This window comes from Terrapene carolina, unplaced genomic scaffold (genome assembly GCF_002925995.2).
Source record: "Terrapene carolina triunguis isolate 2854851 unplaced genomic scaffold, T_m_triunguis-2.0 Scaffold95, whole genome shotgun sequence".
Classification (NCBI taxonomy): domain Eukaryota; kingdom Metazoa; phylum Chordata; order Testudines; family Emydidae; genus Terrapene; species Terrapene triunguis.
In genome coordinates, this window is record NW_020664446.1 from 18,319,778 (window position 1) to 18,337,346 (window position 17,569).

Genomic DNA, 17,569 nt, shown 5'->3' on the forward strand with positions numbered 1-17,569 from the left:
GCGAGAAGACTGCCGTCTCCGGGACACTGCTGAATAAGGGGAGGTTGGAAACAAAATACTGTAGTTGGCAATCGAGAAATGGTTAAGTGAGGAATATGTATTTTATAGAAAAAGGGAGAGACAGATTTTTGATACAGGCAATGGTCCAGTAGAAACAGATTGGCAATGGTGGTGAGCAAAAGACAAAGCTATGAGACATAGCATCAGAATGTTTTAAAAAAGTAAACTGTCTCCCTTCCTTTTCCTTTCAGCACTATATTTAATATAGCTATACTACCATCATTTTGTGGTCTTTGACAAACCTATTAGAGATTAATATCCAAAATTAACAATACCTTAACTGGAACAAGAAATTAGCAAAATATATAACCTATGACATATTTTGCTACAAGTAGAGCTCAGTCTAGCAACTAGCCTAGCTATGAATTTACATAAATCCTGAGATTTGGGAACCAAAAAGAGACAGTCTTGCACTTGTAGAATGTAAACAATTTTTTTTTTTTTTTTTAAAGAGAAAAACTTGACTGCCAGATGAAGCAGATAGCAGCAACACACAGCTATTCTGTGTTCAATTATTTCAGTCAGTTTTGACTAGTAACTAGTCACTGAACTTGACTGAACAAACTGGTATTCTTATTAAAGGAACGGTGTTAGTCTTGTGGTTCTACTGTCGTTGCACAGAGCAGGAAGGTAGAGTGGCTGTTTATGGGCCACTAAAGAAATTGTTTATTAGGAAGGCAAAGCTTGTCTTTTAAATTTAAAAGAAAGGAGAAATATTAGAGAATAAAACTTAAGAGTTAATATACCACACTAACTTCCTGTTCAGAATACTGTTATTATTCTCTCTTGTGCACACGGCTCAGGCAGAGTTGTGCACACTGACAGAGCAAAAATATCACACCAAATAGCTGTAGTTTTGGAAAGACACCACAAATTAAATTAAGGTTTTAAATAAATAAATAAACAAACAACCCCAATGTCAACTAGCTCCTGAGGCATTTTTTTTTATTCAGTGTTAGAGCTGCTTAAAAAAAAAAAAATCTAGCAATACGGTCAAAAAGCATCCTTTTTTATATCATAATAAAGGAACTCATGGCATATAAGAGATTTTTAATATCTGGCTTTTGTCATTTTTGCAATCTTAGCAAGCAAGCGCAAAAGGATATTGGCCACAACACAAGTTCCACTCACATACTGCCCTCAAGTCATGCATGAAATGCTCATTATTTACCAGAGCCAGATACAAGATTTATTCTTTCAAATTAGTACAACGATACATACTGGACCAGACACTAGAAGTCGTCCAGAAGAGTTGACTAAGGCCATGTCTACACTAGTACTTATGTCAGCAAAATTTTTTTCACTCAGGATTGTGAAAAAAAACCCACCCCTCTAAGCGACATGAGTTTCACCAGCATAAGTAATAGTGTGCACAGTGGTATGTCAGTGGGAGAGCTTCTCCCGCTAACATAGCTACTGCCCCTTGTTAGGGGTGATTTAATTATGTTGACAGGAGAGCTCTCTCCCATTGGCATAGAGCAGCTACACAAGAGATCTTACAGCAGCACAGCTGTATTGGTACAGCTGTGCTGCTATAAGCTCTCTAGTGTACATATAGCCTATATCAGACATCATAAAAGCCAAAGGGAAAGGGTCAGCTTATTAGACTCTACAAAATCATACAAAGTTTACAGGTCAATTTCATTCCAGTTCAACAAATGAAACTTCAGGGATAGTGCCCAAAGGGGACGACCTAGAGATAATTTTCCCAGGTATCCAGAAAAACTCTTCAGCACGTATGGTCAATATCAGTCAAATTCCATCTGTAATAACACCTCAGTGAATAAGTCTCGCTATTGACCATATACTCAAAGAGCACCTCCAGTCTTTCTTCCAGCACCAGTGAGTTTTTCCTTTTAAAGCCCATTGTTGAAAACTGAGATTCTGATTCTCCAAATCCTTGTGATCCATGCTGAAGAGGAACCCTAAGGACATGCTCCAGAATGAGCATATTACTCATAAAATAAACAAATGAGGACCAACCCTCAGAGAGTTTTACAATCTTTGCAAACAATTCCTTCAGCTGCAGCTGAGAAGGATATTCAGTTCCATCACTGCAGTGGTTAGACATACTAGCCTAGGAGTAAGGCCATACCAAAAAAGAAAGCCTGTTCTGACAGCAAAACAGCAAATCACTTCCACCAACAACCTCTCAGTATCTTAGTTTCTCCAACTTAAAGTGAATACAGTAACTCCTCACTTAAAGTCGTTCCGGTTAACGTTGTTACGTTGCTGATCAATTAGAGAACATGCTCATTTAAAGTTCCATAATTCTCCCTTATAACATCGTTTGGCAGCCACCTGCTTTGTCCACTGCTGGCAGGAAGAGCAGCCAGTAGCAGCTACCTGGTGGGGGCTTGGAACCAGGTGGGACTGGCAAGCCCTCCTATCAGCTCCCTGCTCGCCTAAGTTCCCTGTGCAGCAGCCGCCCAGCAAACTATCAATTGCTGGCAGTTCAGCTGTCGTCCCCTCACTGCCATGTGCTGCTCCTGCCCTCTGTCTTGGAGCTGCTCTTCGGAGCCTCCTGCTTGCTGTGCAAGGGTGGTGGGGGGGAGAAGAGGGAGCCTAATGTCAGGGTGTCTCCCTCCCCCCTGCTCCTGCACCCCACTTACCCCATTTCCAAAGAGCAGGGGGGGACACACGACAGGGCTCAGGACAGAGGGAGCTTGCTGGCAGGAGCTGCTGTCTCAACTTGCTGATCTATTTTAAAAGGCAGTGTACTTCCAGTGGGGTCAGCATACTTAAAGGGGCAATGCGCGTCTCTCTCTGTCTCACAGTGTCTCTCTGTCTACCATGCTGTCTCCCCTCCCTCCATTCGTGCTGCCTGTTAGAGTGTGAGGCTAAATTAACAACAATGGGTTAACCCTTGAGGGCTCAGCCGATTGCTAGTTCATCATTTAGCAGTAAGGCATTCCCTGGGAAATATCCTACCCTCTGACTTCACCACCTCAACCAAGCTTCACAATCATCATCGTGGTGTACCAGTATTAAATTGTTTAAAACTTATACTGTGTGTGTGTGTATATTTATTAGTCTTTTGTCTGGTAAAAAAAATTCCCTGGAACCTAACCCCCCCCCATTTACATTAATTCTTATGGGGGAAATTGGATTTGCTTAACATCGTTTCACTTAAAGTCACATTTTTCAGGAACATAACTACAACATTAAGCGAGGAGTTACTGTAATTATATTTCCCTTTCTTTGTAAAGCAGTTTGAGAGGTATGAATGAAAGGCACTATTCTAGTATTTTTAGCTAACCATGGTCAGAAAGGAAATTAAACTGAATATTCTAGAGGGCACTGAGCACTGGCCTCAGAATGGGACTAAACAGTCAATGCTTCAAAAAATCTTCGAGAACTAGGACAGTTGCAGCTTGTGCCATGCGACAGGAAATCCAGTCAATATGATATTCTTAGAGAAGGCTCGTTATCCCCCTTCTCACTTGACATCCAGATGTCCACATGTTCTCATCTTAAACCTGCATGGAAGTGAATGTTCTTTCACGTTATATTAGCAATACTCAGTTTCAAAGATTAAAAGTTTTAACTACTTTACAACTTTCATCTTTAGTTTTTTCTGTCAGTCACAAAATTATTTTATTCCTAAAACTGCCATCTGCTGCAATGAGAAATATTTGAGCTACCAAAAAACAATGTGAGTACATTGAGTATACCTATTCCAAAATTTCAGGATCATCTTCCCAAAAGAGCATGCGAAATATGTCTCATAATATTTTCAGGAGGTTGGTTTCTGAATTTAAAACTTAGGAAGGTTTCTGAACTGGCACCCAGCCACACTCCAAATATGTGAATTGTAGTACTCTCTTTCTGAGAAAAAAGATTATCCACTACACCCATATGTGCTACAATATCTAGACAAGACCTAACTGTTTGAAGTAGGGGTCTTTATTCTTTATTCTGCATTAACTAGCTTTTATCAGTTTAAACTCAATCCACTCTTGCGGTTACCCTGATAAGAGGCCTTGCGCAGGGGAGAGAGAATTTATTCTACGTTCACTGAAGGAAATGCTTGGCTCCAGAAAGTGGGGTTTTTGAATGTCTGAATAATTTATTAAATAAATAGATTAAAGAGGAGAGAAAAGAGTGTTTTAAGAGGTAATTTCCATCTTCTCCTACAAGTGACTCAGATCAAGGACTTGAGGACACCTTCCTTATCCCACATAGTCTGAAAAATTAGGGGCTTCTAATATATATCAAACAGTATGCAGAATCCACTCTGTGGACTATTTCCTTCACGAACCAAAACAAAACCCTCTCTGCCCAATGTCCAAGCACTGGTTCCTGTCATATTTGTTGATCCCTACCGTACAATGACCAAGTCATGGCAGACATAAGAAGCAACTGGTTGTGGTCACACAACATCTTGCATTTCCCCTAGCTATTTCATTGGTCACCCTGTCTGCCTCATTGCATGTTAATGGTCAGTCAAGAAATCCTAAGGGTAAACAACAACTTCTTCAAACGACTTCTACCAAAGGAGACTTACTAATGCTTTTAATAAATAGTAATAATAAATTAATGGAGATATCCTATCTCCTAGAACTGGAAGGGACCTTGAAAGGTCATCGAGTCCAGCCCCCTGCCTTCACTAGCAGGACCAAGTACTGATTTTGCCCCAAGTGGCCCCCTCAAGGACTGAACTCACAACCCTGGGTTTAGTAGGCCAATGCTCAAACCACTGAGCTATCCCTCCCCCCTTTCAAAGGGCCTGATCCAAGGCCATTAGAGCAGGAGTTCTAACAGCAAAATTTTTGGTGACCTCAGAGTGCAGCCACTAACTCTTGCTGGTGGCCGCACTGACACTTTTTCCTAAAATACTTAATTTTAGGAAAAAATAATAAATAAATATGCACATATACATGTCCAAATCATTGCAATTTATTTATGTAGGGGTTTTTTTGCAAACTCAATAACAAAAGTAATGTACAATTGCCTCTATTCTTTACTGGACCTAAACAGAATAGAAACACAAATAAGGTGCTTTGCATGTTTTGCCTTTTTTTGGTTGATTTTTTTTTAAAGACGTGCTAGCTAGTAAAATCTGCTACTGTGAAAAGTGATATTTCTGTATTTGTTAATATCACTTTTCACAGCAGACTTACTCAGCCTCGGCAAGCTGAGGGACAAATTAAGCCCTAGATGGGGAGGTGGGAAGGGAGGCGGGCAAGGCCAGGGACGATGGGAAGGTGAGCCCAGGGTTGGAGCCTGAAGTCCTGCGGCTGGGGGATGGAGTCCAACACCACATGGCCAGAGCCTGCCACCCACCACCCCAGGGCCGAAGCCTGAACCCCACCGCCCCCAGGATGGTGGGGAACTCACACTGGTTGCCTACTCCTACTGTGTTTGTGGTTCCAGAAGAGGGCAAGGTCCAGCCCCTGCTGGTGGCCCTGGGGAGGGGCGGCTGCTTTGCCCCTCCCCATATCACCATCCAGGAGGCTGTGGCCACAAGAAAAGCCCCTGGTGGATGCATTTGAGAAATGCTGCATTAGAGTCAGTAGAAGTATTTCCACTCACTTCAATGAGCTTTGGCACTAGGTCTTTCTTCCCAAGCAGGGAACTACACTTAGCCTTGATACTCAAGGTGTCAAGAAAAAGAATAGTAAAATCATTCAAGTGGAGCATGTTACACTGCATTTCTACACAAGGATGAGGAGGATGAAGACGCGCTAAGAAGTTATTGGAAATCTACCTTCCTTCCACTCTGAAATTCAGATAAATGCCTCATGGCACTCTTGATACCTTGAGACAGGGAAAATTAGGATTCCGACCAAGCCATCCTTACAAGTCATTTTTTTCAGGTCTCCCCTCTTAAAATAAATCAACAGGGCCCACAGCCATCAAACCCTATACTAGACCTCTCGCACTGGTCCAAAGAGCTGCCAAGTCTCATATCACCTCTAATTCCTGATCCCTAGTTCAAAGATGAACTGCAAATCAAATAGCTATTTTGATTTTGTCCTTTATGATATGAAGACTTCTTCATTTATTTTTTAATTAAAAAACAAGGAGAAATTAAAAGTAGCAGGTCCTCATCTCTGCCTCTTTGTGTCAGCAAGATCTTTGGAGCAAAAAAGATAGGGGATGTTGTGTCAGACTAAAACTCAAGACATTAAAGTTGGAAATAGTCATTGTACCCCAAGCAAGAGCAATTTCATGATCTAACCATCATGAATATTACTAAGAGTCCAAACTAGACCCTCTCCCCAGTATTGCTTTCCATGGTTTGCTTTGTAATAACCTACGGTTAATGCCAGTGAAAGGAATAACTAAATATTATTCAGATTTCACTAAGTTAGGAACTATAACAAAACTACGTTAGTAAATGAAGTGAAAAATCAGAGTTTACAGTCTGGTATTTTAGACATCCTTCAGACACCCCTCAGACTTTCCTTAAATTTTTTTGAAACTTTTGTACTGAAAACAAATGAGAAAATTACTGTATCTATTATTCCAAGTGGAAAGCAACCATGAGTTATCTGATACCACCTCTGCTGGTACAAATCTTATTCCTAAGAATGAAATGTTCTAGCTAAGTATAACCTTGGAAGAAGTTTCTGACTAGATAAGGGACACATATTAACTTGATACTTGTGCCCAGTGGAAAAGAGAGAACTAGATTACAAGACACGAATTCTGTAAAGTTTGCTAGCTAAAGTCTGTGTCACCTCTCAGGAAATCACCTATGTCTATTTGGTTAGCTAGGATTAAAATCTGATAAACACTTTTTTGGGTTTAAAAAGCAAGCTTCTTCACAGTCTTTGTATTCTTGTTGAGTGTGCAACCACCAGTCTGTAGCATATTCTTAATGCTAATTTGGCTTTCGCAGTGGAAAAAACAGACCATACATGATGTCATTAGCAATGTAGTGCAAACAAAACAAATAGAGGTGTTAAAAAAAAGAAGTTGTAAAAAGAAGCAACACAACATCAAAATACAGTGAAGAATGGCATCTGAAATGTAAAGTTGTCACAGCTACCAAATAGTATCCTGAATCGAACACATTTTCTAACTCATGTAAAGAATCTTTAGTCATTAGTCATCACATTGCTATTCATTGTTTTCACTGGAGATGTCAGTCTCAAATTTCCTTAATTAAACCATGTACAACTGCTCTATTTACTTGCTGGTGTCAGTATTTTTTTTTTTCTTTCTTTTTTTTTTTTAATGATTGCAATAACACATCCAGTCTCTCTCCTGCTGAGAAATTTTCCTCTGAGCTAAAACCTGGCACAGATACTGAATGCAACAATGTTTTATTTTTCCTTCCCAAATTGTAATAGCAGTATAATTTTCAGTGCTTAGACTAGTTCAAAGGTATACTCTTTGCTACCACTTATCTGAACATTATCAAAAAATATTGGTAAAGGTGCATGCAGTGAACTGTACCTCAGACTCGCCACATTCAGAAGGTGTATCCTTGTGTATAGCCATCTGATACTTGGCAAATAAAGTAGCTGACTGGCTGAAGGATGAATTGAACTGTGGGTCTTCAAAGGAGACAGGTACTAACCTCACCTTCAGAGCAAGGAAAATACAAGCAAAATATTTAAATGCACCTAATCAGATTATATGCTCCTGAAGGTAAGGCTAGTGGAAGATCTCCTCATAGCAATTTCAAAGCCGCAGCCATTGGCATCATATCTTAAATGGGGTACGGCAAGTATACCCCATAAGCTTAAAGGATTGTTATATTAAATTATTATAGATATTTTAAATTAGAATTTATATAATGCTGTCATACTGCAGGTACTAATTTATTCTGCCCTCTTATCCTTTGGGAATACAAACAGCACAAAATAACAGACATTTTATTTTGACTGCACAGTTCAGAGAGTGGTTGAAAGTCTTCTTTTTAGAGGCACATCCCCAATACTTGCTACCTAAGTTGCCCTCCTGCCCAGTTTCTGTTTAGCTTCAGAGAAATAATATACCTGGCAAGTTTAACTATTACATGATGTCCATTCATTGTGTGAAATAGTGACAACATGTAATTTAGCTAGAATGTATTGTTTTCCTTTAAACTGGTTTAAATTGTAAGTAGCAAAGAGCTTTATACAAACTCTAGTAAAACCTGAGCAGGCAATTTTTGGCATGTGATAATTATTGCACACACATTTTGGTTCATATTATGCTTGCCTTCCTCATGTAAGGACTCACATCTAAATCAATGAAACTCTACTTCAGGATTTACCCCTCTGAAATGCTGAATATGTATATGGGGGTCCTCATATTAGTATCTGAGTGCCTCCCACAGTCCACCTCTCCTGCTCCCCTATGGCTTTACTGTATAGTTCTTCCAAATGTTCTGAACCATGCCCATGATTTCTTCATTTTTTTGTCTGCAATAAAGTTTACATATTTGTGGCACCTACAATAAGATACCAAAAACAGCTTGCACTTCCAGGATGTTGGTTTGGTTTAATTCACCCGTCTCTTGATTTTACATGCTTCCATTAGAGTTACAGGTATATAATGGATATAAAGTCCACATTTGTTTCTCACAGAATCCATCCAAGACATATGAAATGGAGGGGAAGTTGAGGTTTTGCATAAAATTATACTTGGCCTTCTGACCTGACTTATGGTTGGTTTATCAGGTGGGTCCTTGTGAATAGCCATCTGGTAACGTTTATAGACCTGGTAAGATTCCTGAAATGTGGCTTTGAACTGGCAACTTGGTGGAGATGATCTCACTACCCTCACCTTCAGAAGAAGTTAAAGACAGATTCATTATTGCAATATCACATAATTACATACATAAATAAAAGCTGATGAAAGATACCACAAATAGAGAAATTCTGACTTTCTGCAAAACAGATCACAGTTAAAATATCAAACTTAAAAGTCTAATTAATAAATCAGGCTTCAACCTTTCAATTTTTTTCAGGTGTGTGTTAGCTAAAAAATTCTACCATGTATCAGATAAATGAAGAAGGTTCTCTTTTATTCTCAGTGCATGAAACTTGAGTTTTTCTAAGTATTAATTTTAAGATAATTAAGCCCTAATATTAGAAATATACAAATATTGTTCAAAAACTAATAAGCCAATAAGTGAAATGCAAGACACTAACTGATCTCCATAATTTAAAAATGTGCTTTTACTGTAATCTCACATCATGCTGAAAAAATGCTAGATGCATTTAAGCCTTGGAAGTCTGAACTCTATACTTTTTGGAGGGAGGCCACTCTTCCCTTGTGGTGATGACAGTAGAACAGTTAGACCTTTTCCTAATTAAAGGAAAAGAAGAGAGGAATCATAAAATCACAGGAATCATAGAAATGTTGGACAGGTCATCTAGTCTAGTCCTCTACACCAATGCAGGACTAAGTATTATCTAGACCATGGGTTCTCAACCTTTTTCTTTCTGAGGCCAACCCAACATGCTATAAAACTCCACAGCCCAGTTGTGCCACAACTGTTTTTCTGCATATAAAAGCCAGGGCTGATGTTATGGGATAGCAAGCAGGGCAATTGCTCAGGCTTCGGCTTCAGCCCCGCGTGGGGCTTCAGCTTTCCACCCTGAGCCCCAGCAAGTTTAACACTGGCCTTGCTTGAAACCTGTTCGCAGCCCCCCCAGGGGGCCATGGACCCCTGGTTGAGAACTGCTGATCTAGACCACCCCAATTACTGTTTGCCTAACCTTTTCTTAAAAGCCTCCAATGATGGAAATTCCACAGCCTCCCTAGGTACTTTGTTCCTGTGCTTAACTACCCTTACAGTTAAGAAGTTTTCCTAATGTCTAACCTAAATCTCCCTTGCTGCAATTTAAGCCCATTACTTCTTGTCCTGTCCGGTCCTCATTTTGTTGCTCTCCTCTGGACTTTCTCCAATTTGTCCACATTTTTCCCAGAACTGGACACAGTACTCTAGCTGAGGCCTTATCAGTGCTGAGTGGAAGAATTACTTCTCATATCTTACTTGCAAAAACATCCCAGAATGATATTTGCTTTTTTTGGAACAGTATTACATTGTTGACTCATATTTAGTTTGTGGTCCCCATTATAATCCCAGATACTTTTCTCCAGTACTCTTTCCTAGGCAATCATTTCTCATTTGCTGTCCCCATTTCCTACCTGTTAGTTGCTTCAGAAATTGGAATTTACTAGTGAGTTACAACAGTAGGCATCCTCATGACCAATTTAAGTAACTGAAATTTTTAGTTTATAGTGAAAATGGCTGCTTCCTAGACTAAAAAAAAAAAAGTGATATCATATAGACCACCTCATCTTCATCCTGTATCTTCAGGAATACTTAAGGGTTCAATTTCAAGGACAGTATGGAAACAATATGATTTCCAGTTCTGGGCAGATTCTGTTGTTGCCTATAAAATCCACCACGACCCATGAAAACTCATGGAATCACCCTTCGGCAGTTGTGCTGGCTCCCTCCTGCAAATCCTCCTAAACTTTTGGCTCCCCTTCCACAGGCCTAGTTTCTTCCTGTCAACTATCCCTCCTTCCTTCTTAATACATAAGTCCTCTCCTACTCTCCTGTAACTTAACTGTATCAGAAAGCTTGGAAGAATGAGCCAGGCTTGTGGGGTTTTTCTTTATTTTTTTTTTTATTTTTATTTTTTATTTAGGCTGTACAAATCAAGCCATTATTTTTCCACCACTGGTGATCTTTTCAACCTATTAGCACAAAGCACTATATTTCTCAACTTCAGTCAATATTATGAATGCTACTGCCCATGGTGGTCAATAACTACCAGGCGCTAGTTTATAAAAGAGGCAAGAAAGTCTTCTATAAGCAATTCTCTGTCTCATATTCCAGGAACAATGTCTGTCCAATTTAAAAACAAACAAAAAGCTTAGAAAGTTCTCAAAACTCAGACTTGCCAGCTGGTAGCCAGTATATTACTAATTCTTTTGTAACTCATTTAATAGAGGATAGTATTGACTGTCATTAAGAAAAAAAATTAGAGATGCAAATTTTGATGAACTGCTATAAATCATTTCAGACGTGCGTTTACAGGAAAGAGTTTTGTACTACACCTTTTCAATTCAGTTGTAAGAACAGGTATTATTTTCCTATTAGATTCATCATCATAGACGGTTAAATATTTATACGCTTTAGAAATTTACATTGCATTTTTCTCTTCATAATGCTCAGCTAATTCTAAGTCTTTCATTTGTAAACTGATTTTATACACCATGATTCAAAGTATTTTGTTAAATGTAGGATTCTCAGCTAGTAAGAGTCCCTGACTGTAAGAGCCAGAGTGCCCTCTAGAGGCCCAGCAAGGCTCTACCTTTGTTTTCTCAGTCATAAGATTTCAAGTGGAAATTTTTTAAAAATGGCTAGGCAATTTATGAGCACATGGTTCTAAATAACTTAGGTACTTTTGAAAATCTCCCTGATAATGTATATTTTGTAGCAAAATATATTTTCAAAAGCTGACAAATTAAGTGCTGGAAATGTAAATAGTATTTATCATTGCTCCAATGCTTTTATTTTAAAAGTGAGCCTTTTCCACTTCAAATGTTTTCACGAGTCTTTTCTTTGAAAGCTGCTTCTAATGGTAGAAATTATTTATCTTATGTATGTGCATAAAAATAAATCAGTAGCAATGTAATTGACAATACCTCTAACTGATGTGTGGCATCATCAGGTAAGGAGACAAAAATGAAGTCTTCAATGGACTTAGGTTGGTTCGCTTTAGATTTAGAGTTTTGAGAGAGTAAAACCTGAGGCTCCACTTGACTTGGAGTGCCTTCAAGTGTGTGTGTCTGGTTCTGAAGAAGCTTGTGCAATTTTCTTTCCTTCCGAATGTCCTTAGCTTTTCGACAGGGCGGCTTGCTCAAATCAGCCCCTTTTCCTAGAAGGACATAAACAAAGAATTAAACAACAAGGTTATATCACAAGAAAAATAGCTATTACATGAAAGGTGGGACAGAAGAGAGTTGGTTACAAACAATACTTTTACAAAAGATGTTGGGTTTTTTTTAATAGCATGATGATTTTTAGCATTTACACAGCATTTAGCTTTTCCACGTTCAGAACATTTTGCAGCCATTAGCTAGGAACCCACATGCCTTAAGGTAAGCCAGACCTAAACTGCTGCAAGATCATTCCTTTCATGGCATCTGACATGGCAAACTAGAAATCCTACGGTAGCGTCACTTAAATTAAAATTTGAGATTTTTAAATGAATTAAACAAAAATACAAATCATTACAGTAGCCCTCACTCATTTTGACATTAAATTCAATTTTACACTGTACCCTGAACTCAGTTTTCAATATGCTGCATATTTTTGTCTAAATGCATAGCTGCATCATATAAATGATAAAGGATTTTAGCTGCTGAGTAGGAAATGGGATGTTTGGCATGGAAGTCAGTTTGAAATCAGAGATAAACACAGCAGGTGGGTGTTTCAGCTAAAATGCTCAGCCAATAAGATGGTTGGTTTCAGAATTAATGTTCCACTGAGACAAATGGGCAGAGCTACACTTTCATGCTTTCTACAGACTCAGGAGGATAATCTAGTTATAACTCATTCATTCACATTTTTATGCTGATATTCACAATCACAAGGACTAAAATACCTATTTATTTTAAATGAAATCTTAAATTCTGTAGCGAAGTTATACTGTAAATGATGGATTCCGTGGTGGCAGAAGTGCAAAATAAACAAGGCCCTGACAATAGCCCCATGATGCAAATATCATTCCCTGTTTAGAGATGGAGAAACTGAGGTAGATGGTTAAAGGTCTTGGCTTAGACCCCAAATCAGTTTCAGAGTCAAGGATACAAATCAAGACTTCCCAATTCCTGACACACACACTGCTTAAATCACCACCACACGTATCCACAAACAAAGGCCCACTCCTATTTAGCTGCATTGTGTAAAACAGTAGTATATCCAAGCAACTAAAAGGATCACCTTGAGGCACTGGAAAGACTTGTCACCACCAACTGAGAATTGATATATTGCATCAGCAACGCAAAGGGCAACCTGACAGAATCATGCACAGGATACAAAGTAGAACGAATTTGTTTCACACTGCCAGGAAACCCTTTGCTACATACATATAGTCATCGCCAATAGCTCTAATATGCAGAGCAGAGAAGAATTAAAGGCCAGGTAAGTGTGTAGTCTGAAGTACTAATAAGCTTGCCTACTTTTAAAAAGGTTTAAATAAACTATATTGCCACCCCATCGTCATCAGTATTTTGAATGTGCATATTGTTACGTCGGCTCTTATTGTTTACTTCTTATGTTTGGTTGTGAAATAGTATTTATTTTTAAAAAGAAGACAAATGTACAAGAGGAATGTGTATGGGAAAGAGTCATTAGTAATAGCTTAAAGATTATCGGACCATATATATTATAACGTAAGTGAGAAAAGCAGTGCTTCACTACTACAAACTGATCACAAATACTGAGTAAAATTTTCAGAAGTGCATAACTGACTTTGGAGTTTAATTCTCATTTCCAGAAGTGGTTGACTTAAAAAATGACTTTCAATGGGACTTACAAAGCTCTAAAGTGCCCTCATCACTTTGAGAATGAGACTTCAATGTTCTTGAAAATTTTACTGTCTGAATATATATCTACAACTCTAAATTATGAAAAAAAACTGTACAATAGTATGTATAATTTCACAATATTTTCTTATATTTCCATTTCTAACATTTCCATTTGTTTCAGAAGCAAATAAATATTCAAAATATCATTCTTCTCTTATTTAAATCATATTGGAAACAGGATAATGTATAGAAGACATTTGGTACAATATTTTACAACAGGTCTCTCTAGAAAATACAGCATTTTGGTATTCTAGTATTTACGTAATTTACAAGATCTGAAAAAACTACCAACCACTCTCACTTCCATTTTATTAAACGTATTTTCTTCTTTAGCAAATGAAAATGGCACATCAGCTGTAATATGTATGATACTGCTACAAAAAAAAAATATATTCTTAGCTTTGTTGTGAAAATCTCACTTACTTTATTTTTATATGTATCATTTAAATTCAGATTTTTTTTTACCTACTGAAGAAACATCTAATACTTATGCTTTACAAACCGAGCTTTTCTTTTCAAAAATAATCAAGCCTTTTAAAGCTTTTTCCAACCATATACAAGCTTTGTACCTGTAAAAACACTTGAAGTAAGACTCATATTGGAGTACCGACGTCAAACAGTTAAAATGGAAAAATCTTACACCTATTAATTATGCCTTTAAGAAAGCATATTCATTTTTAGACATTTGATAGAATGCAGAACATTACATGTATTCATGCAAGTCACAGTTATTAATTCAAAGGGTGTATTCTTAGATGTCACTGGACCCATCATGCTGCAGGAAACACACCAACACATTGTTTACAGTAATTAAAACTCTCCTGATACTTACGGAAATGGGCTAATGCAATTTTTCTCCTGCTTTTCACTGAAAAGGTATTGAAGTATTTCAATACACTTCAAAATTAATATTTTCAATATTAATCATTGTTTAAAGCTGCTAATTTATGACTAGACTCACCGAATTCCTGTTCACCTTCAAATTCTGCCTCTCTTTCCCACTGACACCTTTTCTAAACATTCAGATATGTTACTTTCCTATCTCACATGAAGCTGAACTATATGTCTGAGTTTAAATAAACTATAACAGGCCTATTTCCATTTCTAGTATGAGAGACAATCATTTAAATTTATGCATACCCCTCTGATCCAGAGGTACAAAGGGGCCTTCTACTAGTTCATTTGGTAAAAACGTATATATGGAATGATGCAGAGAAACAAATGAAGAGAAAGTCTCCCTTTGCAGAAATGGTCCCTCTGGAGAGAAAAAACAGAAAAATACTTGAGTCCTGACCCCTTATTAGAATTTTGCTGATTTTCATGGTTGATAGTGAGTCTAAAACCAGTAGCTACATGCTACAGATAAACAGTCTTTCACGAACAAATGTTGAAGGTACATAAATTAAGGCAATACAAATTATAATTTTCCCTTTTGTTCATTAAAAATAATGGGTGCTGAATACTTCCATAACCTAAAGGTTTAAGAATTAACTCACTACTCTCTACCCAAGCTCTACAGATATTGTGCAATGATAAACAGGACTGGTCAAAAAATTTCCATTAAGTTGTGTTATTGTTTTATTGTGGGTGGTGGTAGTAGTTGTGTTATGGTTTTTGATGAAGTCCAATTATGTATACTGGAGAAAACATAAGACTTAGAAAAAGATAATGGAAGAAAATATTCCACTCTTTTAAATCCATTATTTTCTTTACTTAGCTTCATTGGCCAAGATATTGAACCTTTCAAAAGTGACTGATCCTTCAAGTCAGCAGTAATATTTTGGTCTTGGTCCAAGAATTAAATGAAGCAAGACCCAGATCACTTAGCGGGGAAATTCTTGATCTGTAGTCTCATTTCCATTTGCTTTTATACAACAAAATGAACTCAGAACTTAAGGAACTGTAATCTTCCATTTTATAAGTATGATATTGACAATGAGGCAAAAGCTATCAATGTTAGAACACAAGATATGGGGAATATCAATAGTTGGAAAATTAACATTGATTTCATCCAGTTCGAAGAAAGGACAGCTATTTCCTGCGCTTTCCTCATAGGAGCACTTAAACAAAATGTTTAACAAAACATCCTTAAATAAGTTGTATATTCATTACCAGCACCAGTTTGCCTACAGTGAAACACTAATTTTAACTGCTTATGCCAAATGTAAATCTATACATTAAAATGTTTATAGGCCACAAGAGACAGTGTAATGAAGGGATTTTTCCCCAACATTTCAGGTACTGCCTTTCAGAGTCCTTTCATTGTTTTTTATATCTTTCAAATAAGCCAGTGTTACCTGTTAAGTACCACAGACTACTGAGTCCCATGATCTCCTCTGCTTTTGTGAGTGGGCTGTGGGGGGAGAGAGAAACAGAAAGATTGCCAATTCTGCAACAATACTGTCCCTGACTCTGCAGGTACTCTGCAAGGTCCAAGGTCAGAAAGGAACAGGCTGTTGTGTGCTACATTGTCTTCTTCCAAAACTACATGGCAAACTAGTGTAGCTAATGACAGAGTCAGCATTACCTTGTGCATGTTCCATTTCCAGGTCTTAAAACTGGGTTAGTGGCTGTGAAAGATCATTCCTGCTAAAGGGTTGTAAGGGACCAAGAGGGCAGTGCAGAGACAGATTTATTTCTACACCGGAAAGAATAGAGGGCCATTTATTTTTGCAGATTAAACAAAAAAAAACAAAAAAAAAAAAAAAAAAAAAGAGAGAGAGTTGTAGCAAATACTTTATGACAAATTGTTGAAGAAACATTTGGGTGCCATTAGTGTTGTCCTGGAATCAATGCAGTTCAGAATTAGTCGTTGTGACTATTTTGTAAAGAGATTTATCTTTAATTTTGGAAGTATCCTGGACAATCAAATGCCGTCATCAGAAGTGTCAAAGTTATGAAACGTTTCAACTATGGTCACATACACTAGAATAAAAAAAACTAACTAAGCAAGGATAATCTAACCAAAAATTTCTAGCTGTGGATAACCAACTGTAAGGATAAGGCCTTTTCCTGTAGGCACATTCTAAGTTCTGAGACCTTTTTCTGCAGCCATATTAGGAGAGCAGCAGCCATGAGCCAAGAAGCAGAATGGAATCTGAGGATGCGACAGCTAAATTACATTAAAAACAATGTAATATTGGGCTATTAAGAAGGCAATCCTGTCCTAATAGTACCCACCATTACCAGATAAAGAAACAGTTCTTAAGGTGGTTTAAGAAAACTTTGCCTGATAAGCGATTTCTTGCCAGACAGAATGCTATCAACAGTTGTGGTTGTAAAATCCCTACTTCTTTATTGTTTTTTCTTTACGGTCCCCACTTTCTATTGTCTGGTTCTTTGATTGTTTCTGTCTGTTGCATAACTAATTTTGCTAGGTATAAATCAACTATGGTGGTGGGGTAGGATTGGTTAAAGAATTGTTTTACAATATGTTAGGATTGATTAGAAAATTGTTTAGTAATATTTTAGTAAAATGATTGGTTAAGGGACAGCTAAGCAAGACTCAAGTTTCACTATATTAACTGGGGTCCAAAAGGAAGTTCTTGGAAACCAGCTCCAGGACATAGCCCCAAGATCAGAGCTGGCAGCCCTCAGCACCCTGCCAATGACACCATGCAGAAGCTGGAGTCCCCCAGATGACCTGATCCTGACTGGCCATTGTATGCTTAGAATGTGCATTGTTTTGGTGATTGTTAATAAGTAGAAGTTAAGTAGGATATTACTGTGCAAGGCTCTTTCACTGGTAAAAGACCTTGTAAACCCGCAAAAGATTAAGCCCTGAGTCCACAGGGAATGGGCCCTGAGCCCACGGAGGAGTAAAGTTAGGTGCCTGTTGTCTGGAGCCCAAAGAACTGGGAAAGGGTAGGGGTGCCTAAATCAACCGGGTTATGCCTTGAGCCCTAGGAACTAGGTAGAGGTGGGATGTCCTAGTGTGCGCGGGCAACAAATTTAG

General features: G+C 38.0%; 1 protein-coding gene across 5 annotated transcripts in view; it reads right to left on the bottom strand.

Moving 5' to 3' along the window:
* ATE1 (arginyltransferase 1) overlaps positions 1–17,569 on the bottom strand; it is a 156,774-nt gene that overhangs the window by 116,477 nt on the left and 22,728 nt on the right. For 2 of the 5 annotated variants that reach the window (XM_026650942.2, XM_024216985.3), the window contains exons 6-8: positions 11,668–11,900; positions 8,656–8,784; positions 7,468–7,596 (exon numbers count right to left, since the gene is read on the bottom strand). In XM_026650942.2, the coding sequence (XP_026506727.1) occupies positions 7,468–7,596; positions 8,656–8,784; positions 11,668–11,900 (491 nt within the window). The remainder of the gene's footprint in view (positions 1–7,467; positions 7,597–8,655; positions 8,785–11,667; positions 11,901–17,569) is intronic. The other 3 variants (XM_026650943.2, XM_024216986.3, XM_024216987.3) reach the window with 2 other exon arrangements.